Source organism: Harpia harpyja, chromosome 7 (assembly GCF_026419915.1).
Source record: "Harpia harpyja isolate bHarHar1 chromosome 7, bHarHar1 primary haplotype, whole genome shotgun sequence".
NCBI lineage: Eukaryota > Metazoa > Chordata > Aves > Accipitriformes > Accipitridae > Harpia > Harpia harpyja.
Window position 1 is genome coordinate 36,303,366 of NC_068946.1, and position 18,969 is coordinate 36,322,334.

General features: G+C 35.1%; 1 protein-coding gene across 6 annotated transcripts in view; it reads left to right on the forward strand.

Moving 5' to 3' along the window:
* The window catches only part of LOC128143708 (sodium channel protein type 1 subunit alpha), a 102,634-nt gene that overhangs the window by 57,382 nt on the left and 26,283 nt on the right, over nucleotides 1-18,969 (forward strand). For all 6 annotated transcript variants that reach the window (XR_008235855.1, XM_052791231.1, XM_052791235.1 and 3 more), the window contains exons 14-21: nucleotides 450-688; nucleotides 3,001-3,174; nucleotides 3,804-4,160; nucleotides 4,874-5,356; nucleotides 8,827-8,944; nucleotides 10,440-10,594; nucleotides 13,290-13,463; nucleotides 16,055-16,177. Coding sequence is in view for 5 of the 6 variants with exons in the window: in XM_052791231.1 (XP_052647191.1) it covers nucleotides 450-688; nucleotides 3,001-3,174; nucleotides 3,804-4,160; nucleotides 4,874-5,356; nucleotides 8,827-8,944; nucleotides 10,440-10,594; nucleotides 13,290-13,463; nucleotides 16,055-16,177 (1,823 nt within the window). In the remaining variant the exon portion in view is untranslated. The remainder of the gene's footprint in view (nucleotides 1-449; nucleotides 689-3,000; nucleotides 3,175-3,803; nucleotides 4,161-4,873; nucleotides 5,357-8,826; nucleotides 8,945-10,439; nucleotides 10,595-13,289; nucleotides 13,464-16,054; nucleotides 16,178-18,969) is intronic.

Sequence of the window (18,969 nt, forward strand, 5' to 3'; positions counted from 1 at the left end):
TTCAGTTACTCTTTAAAGAAGTGCCATTCAAGGTGATAAAAATGGTTTTTTCTTGAACTAGGAATGAAAATTGTATGGAAAATTTTTACCTAAACACCACAAATTTCAAAATAAAAATATTTACATAATTGAACAGTAAGTGGGAGCAACAGGCTGAAGTGTAATCAAGGAACAATTAAATACATAATACAAATCAATGCCTAAATTGATACTGATCGGCATAGTGATTGGAATACAAAGAAGTTGTGCTTGACAGATAAGCTTTGAAGAAAATAAATACATTTGATAGCACTTTTCAAAGACTTTCTTGAAAAGCCCTGTCAAAAAGGGCTTATAGGAGGTTAATCAGTACCAGTACAGATTGACAACTTGACTGGTACAATTCATATAGGATTGAGGAATGTTAGAGCAATTACATAGTTACCTGTATGAACTTTCTTTTCCTACAGAACTTGAAGAATCAAGACAGAAATGCCCACCATGTTGGTATAAATTTGCAAATATTTTCTTGATCTGGGACTGCAGTCCGCATTGGTTAAAAGTAAAACATATCGTCAACTTAGTCGTAATGGACCCATTTGTTGACCTGGCTATTACAATTTGCATTGTTTTAAATACACTCTTTATGGCTATGGAACATTATCCGATGACCGATGAATTCAATAACGTACTTTCAGTTGGAAATCTGGTAAGTAGGTTGTGGTTTTCTGTTCATGATTTGGAAGGAGTTATGTCTGAAATAACTGAAGGAAAGAGTTTTATTAGCTTTTTTTCTTTTTACTCTTTAGAAAGTAGATTTATTGGACATTTATTGGCCTCCAGATATGACTATCAGAACATTTTTGGAAATTGCACTGTCATCCCTGGCTCATGTAACTTAGGATACTGTAAAATCAATACATTGCAGTGTTCTGCAAAGCCAAATTAAAAATTTTAAAAAATGACACCAATGCTGCATTAAGTAAAGTCCATCTTAAACAGAAGTTGATTTGCCTAACTACTAAACCAGGAAATGTATTACTTCCATGAAAAAGATACTATGCAAATAAACATAGTGTTACTTTTTCGATCAATACAATACAAATCTTTAAATTATTAATGTGTTTTTAATTGCTGTTTCCTCAGCACAGGTTTACAATAGCTAAAAAAAAAAAAAAACAAACAAAACACATTTAAAAGCATTTCTAGAATTTTCTTCTGTAAAAGACTTTTTACGTGGATACGTGGATTGTTTTCTTTATATGATTTATGTAAAACTATGAAAAATATCCTGCAGTACTTTTTACTCTTACAGTTTTTAATATTTTTTTATCATCAGATAATTAGTAAGATATCTTTTCCTCATGTTGTCAACTATATTTTCTCCCTTCTACTTCAAAAAGATAAATTATTAAAGAATTCAGGAGTTAATTTGTTGTAGCTCTGATGCTTTTGAACTGACAGGTTTGATCACATAGAATTATCTGCAGCTGCAGTCCTATTTTGTCTCTTATTTTAAGAATTGATTCCTTATAATGGGAATTTTAATAATCCTTGTTTTATAATGAGGAAAAAAACCGCCTCAGATCATGTAAATAACTACAGGATTTAGAAGGGAGAATTAATAGATAAACACATAGCTGGTTTTCATATACTTAAAATAAGGGAAACTCTGAATCTGAGTTTCCTAGTAAAATGTAAAATCCTGTATTGTAGCATTTTATAGCTTTGTTTTTCAACCAAGAAAATGCCATATAAGTCTTGGTGTCCATTTGACTACAAAGGGAGTGCGAGAGAACCTGGCTATAAGCACCACGGTCTTCCAGTCTTAGGCTCCCTGACATAAACCCCTTCTGCAATACAGAGGCTCTCAGGGTTCACCTGCTCCAGGAGTTCCACTTTAAAGCTCCTTGAGAACCTCACCGTCCTGATCGTTAGGAACCTAAGTCAGCGTTTCAGCCTGTATTTATTCATTCCTACTGCTTCCTCAGTGGTTCCAATCCTGTAGCTTAAAAAATAGTAACCTTTCCCTCTCCAGTGTTTGTATCTGGAATGTATTTAAAGACTGTAATAAAATCTATCTTGAGCATTGGTGTTCCTAGGCAGAGCAAGTCAGATTATTCTCTTTAGCTGTCCCATTTTCTGTTCAGCTTGCTTGAAAATGGGTTATCAAAACCAAAAAAAGAAAGCATTTCAGACCAGGGCTCAGGCAGCCTTTAATGGTGGCTTTAGTACATCCCTATCCTACAGGAAATTCTTCTAAGACTTCTCTCAAACCTACTCAGGGTCACTACCTTGGTGGCTCCTAAATATGATTCCTACTTCATTCAGCATAGCATCCCATGATAAGAAACCATTACCAGCAATATCATGTTTAAAATGCATTCTTAAATGCTCTTTCTTTCCTGTCATCAAAGTGATTGAGCCAATCAACTTCACTGAACTTACTGGCAACACCCAGGGAGAAGTTCCTCAGCTTTAGCACATTGTTGTATCTCAGTTGCTCCCCATCCAGTATAAATAATTGTATCTCTGTTGAACTGAATGGGATTATGACAGGTTATACCAGCAAAGGAGCTGCCCCTCTGGAGTCTTAGATTTGGCCTCATTCATGTTGCTGCATACTGTAATTAATATACCAAGAAAGATGTTATACCATGTAATTTCTTGGAAAGCATTCTGGTTTATGTTGTGAAAATCAAATCTGGGATATTGTTTGCACAGTACATGAGAAAGTCCATATCCTGATAGAGTTGAAATTGGATGATAAATGTTATAAAACAGAAATTTATGTAACTCGATTAGTATAAAATTTAATTAATTGAAAAAATTACTTGGTTTGTATGGCACTTGTTAAGGGAAGGTGGGCGTAATAAATCACTACAGTACACTGAACTGGTTTTAAGTATCTGTTTTGGATAAGACATTGCAGGTATGTAGCTTGGATTAAAAACCTAGAAAACAGCTAAATCTGTAATATTGTATTTCACAATGAAATAACAAACTGCATTTTGAATTCAGGTCTTCACTGGAATCTTCACAGCAGAAATGTTTCTCAAGATAATTGCAATGGATCCTTACTATTATTTCCAGGAAGGGTGGAATATTTTTGATGGTTTTATTGTAACCCTTAGCTTGGTTGAGCTTGGTCTTGCAGATGTGGAAGGACTCTCAGTTCTTCGATCATTCAGATTGGTAAATATACATCAATTGCACTGATTTTGCAATGGGACTTCATTAAAATAATGTAATTTTTTGCCTTAAAAGTTTGCTTGATGTTTGCCACAATACTGATCCTGACATCTCTTTCATTAGTACAAACCCTTATTACTTGTGGTATGTTACTGTCTTCAATAGGAATTGACAGAGATCAAGATAAATAGATAGCAGTGGGTGCCCTGGGCCTATTTCCAATGTATTTATTGTATATACACACTTTAAATATCCTGCTATGCAGAAACAAATCGACTCACTAGATGTATTGTGCTCTGATTGGCATCCTGGGAATAGATCTGCTCTACAAATACCAGTAGAAAAGTGGCCCAGATGATTTTAACAGTTGAATCCTAGATTTTAAATTCCCTCTAATATGACTGGTAGCTTCTTTGGCCTTCAGTAAAAACTATGCTTTGAGGACATCAAGCTCTAACTTCACAAAATTTTGTTGACTGAACCTTCCATTTTCATGCTTTTAGACAAGAGGATACCTTCTGAACAGTCATACTCAGGGCATATTTTCAGTAATACCCTTCCACAAATTAACTTTAAAATATCTTTATGTCTTTCTTGCTGGTTGTCCTAACAATATTTTTCTTTTCTTCCAGTTACGTGTTTTCAAACTGGCAAAATCTTGGCCAACACTAAATATGCTGATAAAAATTATTGGTAACTCTGTGGGAGCTCTGGGAAATCTGACCCTGGTGCTGGCCATCATTGTGTTCATTTTCGCTGTGGTTGGGATGCAGCTGTTTGGGAAGAACTACAAGGAATGTGTCTGCAAAATCGCAAGTGACTGTGAACTTCCACGCTGGCACATGCAAGATTTTTTCCACTCTTTTTTGATTGTATTTCGGGTGTTGTGTGGAGAATGGATAGAAACGATGTGGGACTGCATGGAGGTTGCTGGCCAAGCCATGTGCCTTACTGTCTTCATGATGGTCATGGTGATTGGAAACCTAGTGGTATGTAATCAAAGCATTAGCAAAAAATTATTTGGCAATAGAGTGGGCTCAATCCTGAAGTGAACTAAGTGTTCTGGCTCTGCTTCAACAAAGCACTTAAGAAGGTGGTTTCAGGCGATGCTTAAAGTTAAGCTTAAGAGCTTTTTTGGATTGAGAACAAAGTATCCTGCAATATCAAAATCCTAAGAATGTTAGAGTGAGCACTTAGTCACATTCTTAATTTGTCTTTTGGCTCTTTGGAAATATTTTGTGCTTCAAATAATTTTAGCTTATGGGCTCTTTATAAACCATTTGCTGTGGATTTTTTTATTATTTATCCTGTATGATTAGTCACCTAAATAATCTAATTTCTGCTGTGTGATGGGATAAATTAAACTTTTTAATGATGCTGAATAGCAAATCTCTTATCTCCATTTTTAGATTATAAGATTTGGCACCAAAATATTTATATACTGTGGGGATTTAAAGACACATTTACAGATATTAGTCAGGTGTAGGAATATTTTGGAATAGTGAACAGGACCTAAGCAAAATTTTAAAAGGTCAGTTTTTTTATGGAGAAGAGAAAAGGTTTTGAGGGTGCTTTTTTTTGGTTATGGTGAATTACCAGGATTTCAGTCTTCGATGTCACTAATATGACAATTTTTAATAAAAGAAATGTTCTTTGTTGGGATAAAGAAAGTCTAGAATGTCCTTTTTTTATCTTTCTGCAGGTACTGAACCTATTTTTGGCCTTGCTCTTGAGCTCATTTAGTGCAGACAACCTTGCTGTGACAGATGATGACAATGAAATGAATAATCTCCAAATCGCTGTAGCAAGAATGCAGAAGGGCATAGATTATGTGAAGAGAAAAGCACGCGAATTCATCCAAAAAGCTTTTGTTAAAAAACAAAAAGCTTTAGATGAAATCAAACCACTTGAAGATCTGAACAACAAAAATAGCTGTATTTCTAACCATACAACTGTGGAACTAAGCAAGGACCATGACTATATTAAAGATGCAAATGGAACAACTAGTGGCATAGGCACAGGTAGCAGTGTGGAAAAATACATAATTGACGAAAGTGATTACATGTCATTCATAAACAACCCAAGCCTCACTGTGACAGTGCCCATTGCTGTGGGTGAATCCGACTTTGAAAATCTAAACACAGAGGAATTTAGTAGTGAATCAGACCTGGAAGAAAGCAAAGAGGTATTTAGATATTTTGTGCATTTCTCTCTGATCTTTTGAGTATATTTGTGTTTTTTCAGCATAAGCCAGAGTATTCAGTTCTTGATCATTTGTTATTTTGACACTTCTTTGTACATGGCCATAAACGAGTGTATAAAGCAGGGTTTAATTCTTGATGAACAAAAGTGTGAGAAAGGGTTAAAAATTACAGTCTCCAAGAGGAGGTAAGAGGTCAGGCAATGGGAGACCAAACTAACCCATAAGAACTGTTTATGGTCCATATGGTAGTTGCAACAACTGGTAGAGTAGGGCAGTGCCTTAGCCACAGCCTTATTTCACCAGAAACTTTTGTTTGCCTCCTGTAACAAGGGTCCCATGAGGAGTGCCATACCTCATCTCTCTGCCACTCAAAAAATCTCCCTCTGTGGGATTTTTTTGTGAGTGGGTATAAACCAGAAAACACAGAGATAGTTTATGTATTTCCTTTAGATACTGCAATTCTTTTAGATTTTAAAATTGTCAGCTCTTCTAGACCTAGATTCCCATAAAAAGAAGTTTTAACCGTAGACGCTTCTATATACTTCAAATTCATTTAGTTGTTAAAACTGAAAAGTAGTATCAACAGACAAAAATATCTCATGTTGCTAGGGAATGCCAAAGCAGGCTATAGATATAGGGCCTTGTTGAGAACTGTATTTTTAAAAAACACATTAAGGCTATAACTGTTCCTTTACATGACTTTTTGTCTGTGGCTATTTTAACAAGATAATTTACATTGATTTGATAACATAATTTGCAAAACAACTACACCCTCAGTGACTTAGCTTGTTGACATTTTAGTCAAATCAGAAAATTATCTTTCCAGACACCCCAAAAAATTAATTTTCTGGCTTGAGGAACCTCAACCTTAAACTAGCTAGTTTGCATTCTGGTAGCAATCCAGTTTCTTTGTGGGATAGCTCATCTTCCCCCCCCAATGCTGTATTGCTAACAGTACTTCAGGCACCTGATTTTAGGCTAGCGGAATTCTGTACTGCTGCCACTTCAGTGTGCATAAGCCCTCTGGTGTTCTTAACAAAAACCCAGTGTTAAGCTAAGTGCAATCTTTGGATCCTCCCCCGGGAAAGGAGACCTGTACAAAACAGCCTCTCCCCGTGGTAACGTATTTCAGAGACACTATTGTTCCCATTTCCCGATTAATATCTGGAGCATTAACATTTCTTTTTCTGCTAAATACTAGCCAAAAATCTGGCTTTGACTCAAGCTTCTGAACCACTGCCACAGTAGAGGTTATAAGAATGTATTTGAGCACATTATGAACTTGCCCCAGCTGGAAGAATTTCTAAATAAAACAACATTTAAACAAAGATCCATTGGAGAATAACAACCACTGGTCATCTACTCTCCCCACAACTACCTTAATGCTGGCCAGTCCAGTCCAGTCTTCTAACCCATCATAGAGCAGGCAGTCAAATGGAGTGACACAAGCCGGTTTATGACTGACCAATGGGGAATAGATTCAGTTTAGGAAAGCTTTCTGTAACTGTGCTGCTACCTGTAGGACCAGGGTTACCTTTTATCCCATTGAGAAAGTAGTACGACACTTCAGCCTTCCTCCAGCAGCTCTGTTACATAGTTTTCAGTGGAAAATCCATCCAGCAGTGCTGTTTTGGATTTGAGTCTACCACCTTATTTTATATTGACTGCTAGTATAATGGGACTGTAGAAAAGAAATGATAAACACTAGAAAAGCAGAGCCTTTGAATTAGCTGAGTTTTTTGACGCGAGCCCACTTAGAAAAGACTGTATGGATTCCCTACTTCTCAGGCCAGAAGGCACTAACAGGCGAGTTCCAGCTGGCTTCAGACCATATTGAGTTTTTCAGCACCATTCCTGGAGTTTTACAGTGCTGTCCAGGATCCTTTTTTGCTGGTTGGGTCAGCTCTAAAAGCAGTGGGTTTCTGTGGGGTTTTGTTTGATTGGTTGGTTTGGTTTGGTTTTCAGCTGAGTATTCTTTTCTCCCTTAGCAAATTAACAAATTAATAATCTTAAAATTATAAATTACTTTCAAATAGCTTAATTTTAGTGTGCAAAAAGTAGCTGACTAATATTACAGAACATCTGCTTCTTAGAGGAAAATAGAAATAAAACAAAATTTTTTTTCTCAAAAACGAAAGAGCTTTGGAAATGTTTTGAAAAGTATTTGCAGAATTATTTTGAAAAGTGGTAAACCATACTGCAAAGGATGATTTGTGAAAATTGGATTACTAGAAGTATAAAGTATTTTTGTAAAAATATCAGAGAGGCAACTCTGTAATGTGATTTGGAAAAAAACCTCTATAAATTGGTTCTTGTGACAAATAATGACAGAGCCTGAAACTGGATACATCAACCCGTTTTCCTAATAAAGTTGCAACATTGTTCTTCCAATATCTATAGTCACCACAAGATGAAATTAACTAAACACTGGCTACTTAAAATATTACAATTTTATTAAGCACCATGCAACTCAGTATCAATGAGTCCTGGAATCGTTACTGAAAAATGGACTGGCTGCTCCTTTAGTAAGAGCTCTGTTGTTAGGGTTTGGGCACTTTTTTGTCCTCAGTATCAAAAAGCCTGCTGCAACTTAGCATTGATGAAGCTGTATTGCATTTATTCCATTATTTTGTTTACCTCTACATCCTTAAATATGTTTCCTTCACAATTTTTACCCAATCTTTAGCCATGATACCAACCAGCTAGATTGCAACCTGTCTCCAGCTGCATGTTACAACACTTTTAGAATTTTTAGGATGAGGATTAGTTTAAGTGCATTCAGTTTTTAAAAATTTGGTTTCCACCTTCCACTTCTCTCTCTTTATGCTCATCGTGTTATTGAAAATGTGATTAGGTTATAAAACACAACCTGATGTTTTATGGGCCATCCTTAAGCTACTTCAGCCTTATTGTATGCAGCTTCTCCCTCACTCTGAGCTAGACTTCCAGCAGTTTTAATCTGGACTGGCAGACATCTAAAGTATATCCTCTGCTGATCTGTGCTTTTTTCCCCTCATTCCTCTGAGCTCCCACCTCATTTATATAGTTATATTTAGGCTCTTACCTGCTTTTCAGTAGACACTACAGATTCCTGGATACATATTTAAGCTTCATTATTTCTACGTAGGTCAAGAGATCTTTGCACTTATGGGTAGTTGTGGTCATAAATCTTTGCAGGCTTAGCATCATCATTCACATTTTTCAGTTTAAAGCATAATTTTGTTTAAAGCCTTATCTATCACCGATACACCTTCTATTTAATGGATCCATACAATGCAGAAGGAAAACCAAAGGTTGTACAAATTTAATATACGTTTATCAGCAATTTACTTATGTTGAATACTAAAACATTCAAAAACATGGCAGAATTATTTACTTATTCTGAACACAACTAATATTTGCCTTAAAAATATTTACTGTGCATTTGTGATGCTTTTTTTTTTTCTTTACAGAAGTTAAATTTGTCTAGTTCATCCGAAGGTAGCACTGTTGATATTGGACTTCCTGCAGAAGAACAACCAGAAGCTGAACCTGAAGAAGCCCAGGAGCCAGAAGCCTGCTTCACAGAAGGTGTTTGGAACAAAAATAATAATACTTCCTAATAATACTTATTCATTAAATATGGAATAGTTATCTATTTAAACTAAGTATTAATATTTATGTATTGAATTACTCTTTTGTTAATGTTTAAATATGATTATTAGCAGTAGTACTTTTAGACCATAATTTACCATATGGATACTGATACCACAATTATACTATATACCCGGTAAACAATTAAGAAAACATTTTATCAGAAATTTATCATTATTTTTAAAATAAGAAAAATATACTACTGAAAGTTTTATTTTATTATGAACTACTATACTTTCTGAGTTTAGTTACAGTCTCTTAGATAATAAAATAACACACTAGTTTTATAGCATTCTTCATAGATATCTATCAAAGTGCTTTATAAAGTATACATTACTGAAACAGCTGTTGAACAGTAAATAAAAACTGCACCTGGATGGTATTGTGCAAAACGCTAAAAGAACCTTCTACAAATTGGCAAAAAGAGAAGGAAGAGCCTTTGTGTGCCACCTGGGGCAAGAACAGTCTCACCTGGTGAACTCATTCATCTTTCATGCTTCCTTCTATTAGCCCTTTTACACAACTCGATAAAACAAGAATCTGGTCATAAACTTTATTTGCAAAGGCATTTTCTTGTGAGAAACTTTAGGGATGTGTGCATGTGAAGGAGGTGGGAAAGGAATAGGTTTAAAACAGTAAAGTAAGGATACAACTGCCATTTTTGGTACCCGTAAGCAAAAGTTAGATTTAGAGTTTGGAAAATGCTACTGTCAGTGCTGGGGTTGGGTTATTTCTGGACATGATAACAGATATTTGTTTAGGAATTTACACCGAACTAGTAAGAAATAGTACTGTGACAGGCAGATTTGGCAAAGAAAATACCATTATTAATTACTAGTATTTTTCTACCTAAATGGAAGAAGAAACAAAATCAAGTCAGCAGCTAAATCATAAAAGCTTAAATAAATTAAGGGCACAAGTTAGAGAAGTTAGCTGGGACTGAAAAGCTCAGAACTCAATAGGAGGCCTAGATTTTTTCATACAATAAATGCAACATTGTCTGAATTTTGTATCCCAAACAAAAGAAAGTACAATTTAATAAGACTTGCCCATATCTTACTACCTAAACCTACTATAGATTTGGATGAGTTTGTATATTTTTACTCATACTTTGTACTTTGTAACTTGGCTTCACGTTCCATGGATGTTCCATGGACTTTTATCTTGTGGGGTGCACTGTATTGAGCACTTAGTTCTTGATAAATGAGAAATACTTTCTTCTCAGTTGTTCATTTAATTCTAAATTCCAGATGTTTCAGTGCTAAATTTTTTTGCTTTGAAGAAAAAGAAGGTCATCTAGGTGTAAATCTATTGGGTTTTTACTAAATAGCACACCTTCTGGAAAGGTAGGATTGTATCATTAACAGAATGCATAATCAAAATTAATGCAATTCAACAAAATCTCTCCCCCATTACATACACTGTTTTAAAGGCTGTGTACGAAGGTTCAAGTGCTGTCAAGTAAGTATAGAAGAAGGGAGAGGAAAGCAGTGGTGGAACCTTAGAAAAACCTGCTTCAAGATTGTCGAACACAACTGGTTTGAGACTTTCATTGTCTTTATGATTCTCCTCAGTAGTGGAGCTCTGGTAAGTAAAACATGAACAGAGTGTCACAATGTTGTCAGAAAACTTCCTAAAAGTTGGCTCTTCAGACATTGTTTTAACTTAGTTTTCTCTGCCAGAAAGAACACACAATTCCATGTTTTCAAATGACAGGACTAAATTTTAGTCAGGCCTTTGAAAGAACAGTAGAAAAAGTCTCTTCTCAAAAATGTGTCGAAAAAAGAGCAGACATAATTGGAGAGCTTAACTCCTTTGCTGAAAGTGATAGTGATACGCCTGAAGCAGGGAGAGAGACAACATAGGAAGAAGAGAACATACTTTGTTATTTGAGTTTGCTCTCTAGTTTTACTGGTGTTTACTCATGTAACTCAGGGAAAAGAACTGATGAAAAAAACAAGAGTTTGGAAGTAACTGTAATGGCATAAACAGCTCACAATACCTTGCAAGAGCCAGAGTCTTACACACCCTTATAAATGTTAAGTGCTAGAACAGCAAGAAAGATTAACACTGTGTGTTTATAATTATTCCATTCTAAGAATAAGAATTTATTATTTATGCTTCTAATTCAGCTTCTACGACCTCATACTGATGTAGACTAAAGGGATATCTGTAAAAACATGAACTTGCTTTAAGTTTAACAAGTATGTGAGGGCAGAATAAAAAGAAGCCAACCCTAATATAAATCTATAACAATAAAGGAAACAAAACATACCAATAATATGTTATTTCACAAATACAAATAATGACAAAGAATAAAGAAATTGGAGATGAACTGTTAAATAAAGCTAAGCCTGGATACATACTGAGCTGAAGTTTCTTAGGCAAACTACATACCCTGAAATAACGTAGAATATATCTTGCATCTACCCTGGTAGATGCAATTACCCTTTGGTAAATTACTTATGTTCCTACATCACACAAAAAAAATTGTGTTGCAAAATTGTATTATAAACTCTTCAGACCAGTTCCAACACCTTAAAATGCTGTTAATGGTTAGCAGTTTATGATTATACCTACCATTAGTTTCGGTTAAATAAGAATCATTCTGCTTTTGTTTGTTCTAATGTCAACACGACCATCAAATAAGCAACTTTACTCAACACCATGTGACACGTTCCCTGTGATTTAAAACCCTCAAAATAACAAAGACTCATGTCTACACTATTGAATTTTGCCTCATGCTACCAAGTGGAGAAAACCTTTAGTGACAAGAATTTAAGTGAGGGAGAAGTACTAGCAAGAGATCTGATCAAGGTGAATTTCCATCATTGTATTTAGAGGAAGTTTGAGATGAGATCCCACAGTGTTAGCATCTTGCGCTTGTGAGCCTGAGGTGTGTGTCATCCACAGAACATTTATGTTGTGAAAGTGCTTCAGAGACAAGGGACTAGCCCAAGCCTCTGGAGATGTGAGACCCTGCTCTGCCTTCGGCCTCCTTTGTGGTAGTGAAAAGGTCTCTTTGGACCTGCCAGTACAGTATCCCACCGCTCAGCCCAAGACCACCCTCCAGACCCCGTCTCACTGTCATCGCAGGCAGCAAATGCGGCAGGCACAGGCACGCTGTGGGCTGCCTGCAACCCCCCGCCGCAGGGGCACTCAGCCAGGGAGCAGACACGCTTCTAGGTGCCGAGAGTGCTGCTAGCTTAGCCTCTGGCATGCTCCCACCTATAAGAAGGAAACGATACGTGCTGGCTCTTCCCAGTTGCGTGAGATAAAGTTGTTAGTGACGACATACGAGTGGCAGGTACTGTAGTGCTTGATCTAAGTATCCAAAATTACTGATACACAGATGTTAATTTGATGACTGATAGACAAACACTAATCATTTGAACTGACAGATGTAAAGTGATTCAAAAGCAGGCTGGGTAAAAATGAATGTTAGCATCAATAAATATCCAAATCTTTGCAAGCCAGCAGATCATTCCAGTCCTTTTGATCCAATAAAATCAATTGTTCTCCATAAGAAATAACAGGATAATTCAAATTTAAAAGCAATTAAAGGGAAAATATCTTGGAGGACAGGAAGAATTTCTGAAAAGCAGAAGCTGTATGTCTTTTCAAGTGTCTAAAAATGAAAACACACGAAAGGTGTAAATAACATTGCAAGCATCTCAGAAATTTTATGTATCTCATAAAATGTGAATAATACAGTAAAGCAGGTATTTGATTTAGATAAATATTTTTTTTACGAAAGGAAGAACTTATTTTTAAAAAGCAACAGGACTTAAAAACAAAAGGTCAATTGTATTGTCATTGTACTGAAAATTTTACAGCTATGGCCTTGGATTTTTAAAATGGATCTACCTACATACAAACCAAATTATCTCAGTAGAATTCAGTTGAGGTACACCACTGTGCAGAATCAATGCTATTTGTGAATACTGTAAATTATCTGAGAAGAATAATTCACCATCTGCAATAAATAAATAAATAAATAAATAAATAAATAAATAAATCTGACCAGTGGAGTGGTTGCTGTCTAATATCTGCTTCTTCCTCCTGTGAGCTGGAAAATATAGTTCCCTAGGGGAAAAACAGGTATATAGTGAGTTAGCAGAAAAGGAAAAGTCAGATAAAAGTGACAATCCCATGCCTTTTATTGAAGAGGGATTCTTTCCTTTTTTTGTTGCCTTTTTTTTTTTTTTTTTTTTGTTACAACCTGAAATACGTGCAGTAACAAAAGGGAACAACAAATATCTTTGAATGTTTTTACTCACAGGCTTTTGAAGACATATATATTGAACAGCGTAAAACTATCAAGACCATGCTGGAATATGCTGACAAGGTCTTCACTTACATCTTCATTCTGGAAATGCTGCTGAAGTGGGTGGCCTATGGCTATCAAACATACTTTACTAATGCCTGGTGCTGGCTGGACTTCCTGATTGTTGATGTATGTAGTATATTTCCTAGGTGTTACTTTTATATTTATTTTACCTGGTTTTTTTAAATTACTTGCTCTACAACCACAATACCTATATATACGAACTAGTTTACTTTTCAATTTAAAACATAAGGTAGGTGGAAAAAAAAATCCGTGTTTCTCTGTCTTTCACTTTATACTTACAACACTGCCTTCCTATACCACAGAGTTAAGACTGGAAGTTCTCCTCCTAACAGAAGAACCTCACATGGTAGCCCCACAAGCAGTTAAAGGGTTTATCCCAACACTGCTGTTGAAAGACATCATGCTGTCCTCCATTCTGCCCCTCGCTGCTCATTCGCACCTTCAGACCCACCTTCCCTCCTGCTGTGGTCTAAGTCACATCCAGCATTTAGATGGGTGTCTGGTCTACCAGACATCAGACACACACTTGAATTAAAAGTCCTCTGGCAAGAAAACGAACACCATGTCCACAAATGTCAGCATATGGCTGAATTAGGGTTTTACAAGAAATGCAAGATGTATCTGTAGCATTGGTGGTACGGCTTACTTAGTACTAAAGGCTGATAAATATTACTAAACTTGCAGTCTTCACAGCTGTGTTTGAAATCAGGCTCAATAATCTTTCCTGCAAGGGTTGTCTCATAGTTATAACTCTGCTGTGCTGTGAAATGGGGGAGACTATTTCTTGATGCATTGATACAATTATGGAGAATTTAAGAATTAATGTCCTAAGTATACCCCCTTGAGAAAACCTCCAACGTGCAGAAACGCATACTGTTTCTGCAGTCTATGAAGTTGCGTGTGTGAAACTAAAATGCTATGGTTTACACAGTTATGAAACCACAACCAGTAGCTACATTTTTAAGATAGAATTTTCTGGTAAAACTTATAGGAAAAACAAATATTAAACAAGCTCATTTTAAAATTAAGATACATTTTGTCCTGGTTTCAATGACTTAGAAACAGACACTGAATAGGTAAAAGGTAAACTTCATAAGCAGTTATTGACCCAAAGAATTGCTAAAAATTCAACAGTTTCTGAATGTGTTCCCAGCATACAAGGGCTAATCAAAGCAGTTCGTTTTCTCCAGTTTTGTTTTGTGATGGGTGCCTACAACCTTTTTGATTGCTTTACATTATGGACTAAATATATCTAGGATTCAGCTTCATATATGCAACTACAGATAACCATGTTCAAACATAGTACTCATACAAAGAAAGCACCCTCTTTTTGGAAAACACGTTAGTTCTTTAGTATCTAAATTCTTCTCAAAATGGGTACCTAAGTGGCACCTATAACAAAAAAGCTTGAAGAAGCATGCAAGCAGAAGCACCTGTTCCTTTTCTAAACTCATTTTCACTAATATTTGACCTCATTTAAATCATAATATCCCAAACAACCATCTTGTGAATGTGAAAATTTGAATACTTCTTTGTGTGAAGGTATCACACATTCAAGTGTCTGAATAAGCTCATGATTAAATCCTGGATTTCTACACCTGGATATTTTCTTTAATTTTGCTTTAGATTATGGCAGCTTGAAAGCTTAAAAGTTTTCAGTAGTATGATGAATGTGCTGGAGGAAGAAATTCAGATTTCAGAAGCACCTAGTTTTGCGTGTTGCTAGAGCTCAGGATTGACAAGTACAGAAAAGCTGTTAATTTTTAAAAGCTAAAGATTTCACATATAATGCTTGTTTTTAAATATGGTTCATGAAGAGCACTGCCCTAGAGTTCTCTTTACCTGATGCATTGTTCTTTATAAAGAAAGAGTACATGAGACCATTATGCTATTTTTGGCCTAATAAATAGTTAAGGAATTAGAACAGCATAATGAAGGAGCATTTAGGGGAAACAGGAGAAAAACAGAAGGTATTTTGGACAGGAGCCATAGCAAATATAGAGAATATGTTATTTCTCACTGAGGTAGTGTGAGGACATAGAATGTATAAAGGCCTGTGGAGTTCTACCACCTGTGGAACTGTTTTTATAAGGTCTTTAAGAAACAGCATAATCCAGGTTAATGTCAGGCTGTAAAGCACATAAATTCAGCAGTCAGGCAAATGGATTAGTCAGTGTAACTGAATATAGAAAAATGAATCCTTTCTACCAATTTCCAGAGGAGCAATGTTGTTTTGTGACCTATCTGTTAATTCAAAACAGGCTTCAATCGTTTCCCTTTTGGTTGTGGGCAATCAAATGTGTGTTATCAACTATAATTACTGATCCCAACAACACTGTAAAACAAAGAAAAAGTGAGAGCAATACTTAAATAGCTAAAAAGGAGAGATTAATTTAATTTGCTTTTGTGGTTTTAGATGCCCTCAAATCACTAGCAAAATATGAAATTCAGAAGTATTAATATTTCCAGATATTGTTACCTCATGATATTTTTGTTTGTTTATTTACCTATCCTACTCTTCTTTCATATTACTTCTTTCTTTTTTTTTTTTTAATTTCTTTTTATTTAAAAGACTTCCCATTCCTGAAGAAAGTGGTCCAAAATTAGATTCTTCTAAAGAAGCTTGTATCTCACATCTATGGTATGTAAAGTAGTATGTACAATATAATAATTTTTACTTTCCTGTTTTCATATAGGTCTCTTTGGTTAGCTTAACAGCAAATGCATTGGGTTACTCTGAACTTGGTGCCATTAAGTCCCTTAGGACACTAAGAGCTTTGAGACCTCTAAGAGCTTTGTCACGATTTGAAGGCATGAGGGTAAGACAACATGACAGAATCTGAACCTATGCATGCATAGAAAGAATCCATGCATGCAGAATAAGGAATGACAAGTCCATGCAGAAAGGCTGCACTATCTTTTTATCTATTGCATATCTTTTACTAACAGATAAGCAAAAAGCTTCATCAATTCACCTAAATCCATATGCAGTATCACATAGAAGTTACATTCATTAAGGTTACTTTACTTTCTAGCCAATCTCAGGAGTTTTCTATATAAGGCTTTGAACTTACCAACTATGAACTCTCTTAACAGACTCTTAATGATGAATAAAATGTAGCAAGATTTTATTAATGTTTAACTGATAAACATATCACAATATTTATACAGGAATCTAATTCAGCATTAGTTAATAAAGATATTTTCTGTTACTAGTTGAAATCCTTCATTTTTCGTTATATTTGATAAACCACCTTTGGTCTAACCCCACTGAATTTTACTAGATGGTACTAGAGATATGTTCATACCCACTAGTGGTTTAAATCTATTTCTGAGTTTGGCTGACTAAAACCAAATCAAGTTATTTGATTTCTCTATGAAATCATTCTTTTTGTAAGGTAAATACCCTTCTTATTTCAACAAATCTCTATTCAATATTCAATACAATGTATACAAAGTTCTTTTTTACTTATTCTGAGTAACTTGGAGGCCCTGCTTACTATTCGTCTCACTCAAGAAAGCATTTTAACTTATTTTTTCATTTGTTTATACCTTCTGTTCCTTAAAGCCACTGAATACAAACTAACTCTATATGCATGTCATTGCTACTTCATGGAAACATAAGCGGAAACAACGCACTAATGAATTTCAAGTCAATCATAAACCAGTGTAATAGCTTGCAATATACTGTCTGAACAACCTTTAGATACAAACCTAAGTTTAATCAAGTCAAATTGAGGCTTAGAATTCTGTTCCTTAAATTGTATTCATCAGGCTACATATCTCTACTTCAGAATGCTTCACAAAAAAATATTGCTAATGAATGATTACTAGATTAATAAATTTCAGTTTCATGTAGCAAATCGACTTTTAACAGTTTTCTCAGCATTTGAAATTAATGAATTGATATTCAGCAGGGTAAGGGCTGGTCAAGTACTACAGAATGTACAAATTTTCATTTAATTATGGAATGACTATTTGATTTAGCCATTTTCTCTTTGTCTTTCTTTGTACTTACTGTTCATGAACATTCAGATAACTGTGGTTTTGTGTGGAGAAATGTTGAGAAATTGCTGTCAGCTTTACTTTTTAAATAATGTTCTGGTCAGCTGCAGGAGGACTTGGAGACCAGTATAGAAGTTACACAGGGACAAGAAATGCAGCTTTTTAGATGACGTTGGAAAAAACAGATCGTTTCTAGAAAGATAATGTCAAAATTGATTGCCAAAGGTTTTATTCCATTTTTCTGTATCCTTACATGATAGCCTTACTAAATTTTCCACTTAAAAGATTTAGGATATTCATGCTCAAAGAAAAGTACCTGTTATTTGAAATCTATTTACTGCTTTCCCTTATTTCTCACTGAATAACTATGAAACTATGCCAGAAACCCAATCATATGATAGAATTTCAGATACACAACATGAATAATTCACGAGCAACTTACTGTGTAGGAATCACAGAAGGGCCTGGAAAAGCAAAAAAGGTTTCAGCTCTGTCCTCCAATATTAATGATAATCAATGAAGTACCTGATTCCAGTCACTTAGCAAATTTGACTGGCCAACTGTATAGGCCTTATCTTTACTATTAGTTACATGCACTCCTGAAAATGGTTTTTCCAAAGCACTTGGCAAGTATTCACAACAGCTCATTGACAGATAGTAGCATTACTTTATGAATGACTCACGAACAGTAAAAAGGTTCAAATAATAAATAATTGACCAGCTCATAATAAGACTACAGTCAAATTACAGTCTTCTCAGAAACTGAGTTCATTTCATAAAAATCCATAAAACCAGATTCTTTTATCTGCCAACAGAAAGTAAAATCAACCCTCTTTGCTTTCTTATATTGCCTATACCTATGCTAAGCTGTGACAAAACAAGCTGAGTTTTTATTCAACATGTATTTATAATTTTGATGTTTAACCCCATGTTCAAAATTGTGCAAATTTTGCCTTGAAAATGTAAGCGATCGCATGTATTCCACAAAAGTCACTGGATGTATAAAGCTCTGCATCATTTTGTAAAAAAATCTGCTAAGTTCTCAGCTACTTTAAAATGATCCTTTTCTTAAATAAGTTTACCGTTCCAGTGAACTGGAAGAATACAGCATTTTACATAGTCAGTAAATACTAATAACTATTCTGTTATCCCTAAATATGAAACATACTTCACTTTTTAAGTTATATTCTTATAAGTCTACAGTTATACTCTGTAGTTACAACTTAATTTTGTCATTACGCCGTTTCATAAATGGGATAAATTCTCTTTCCAAAGTGAATATAAGATATGTGAACCAGCTGCACCAAAACAGGGGACAAGTGGTCCAGAACCTGTGCTTGCCTTGAGCACAGAAATGAATTTTGCCATATTAAAGGCATTTAAAATATCTGCTAGTATACTGAATTCTGAGAAATTTTAATATTTTTCTATAGTGAATCTAAAAACCGACTCCACCCAGATGCTGGAAGGCAAAGTAAAGAATTGCTTTAATTTAATTTAAATTTCTGTCTTAGGGTTTATATTCTCATCTCAGTGTATTTACTGAGCAGAAGTATCTGCAAACTGAGATTTGAATATACCCATTGCTTTTTGTTTAGCTTTTTAG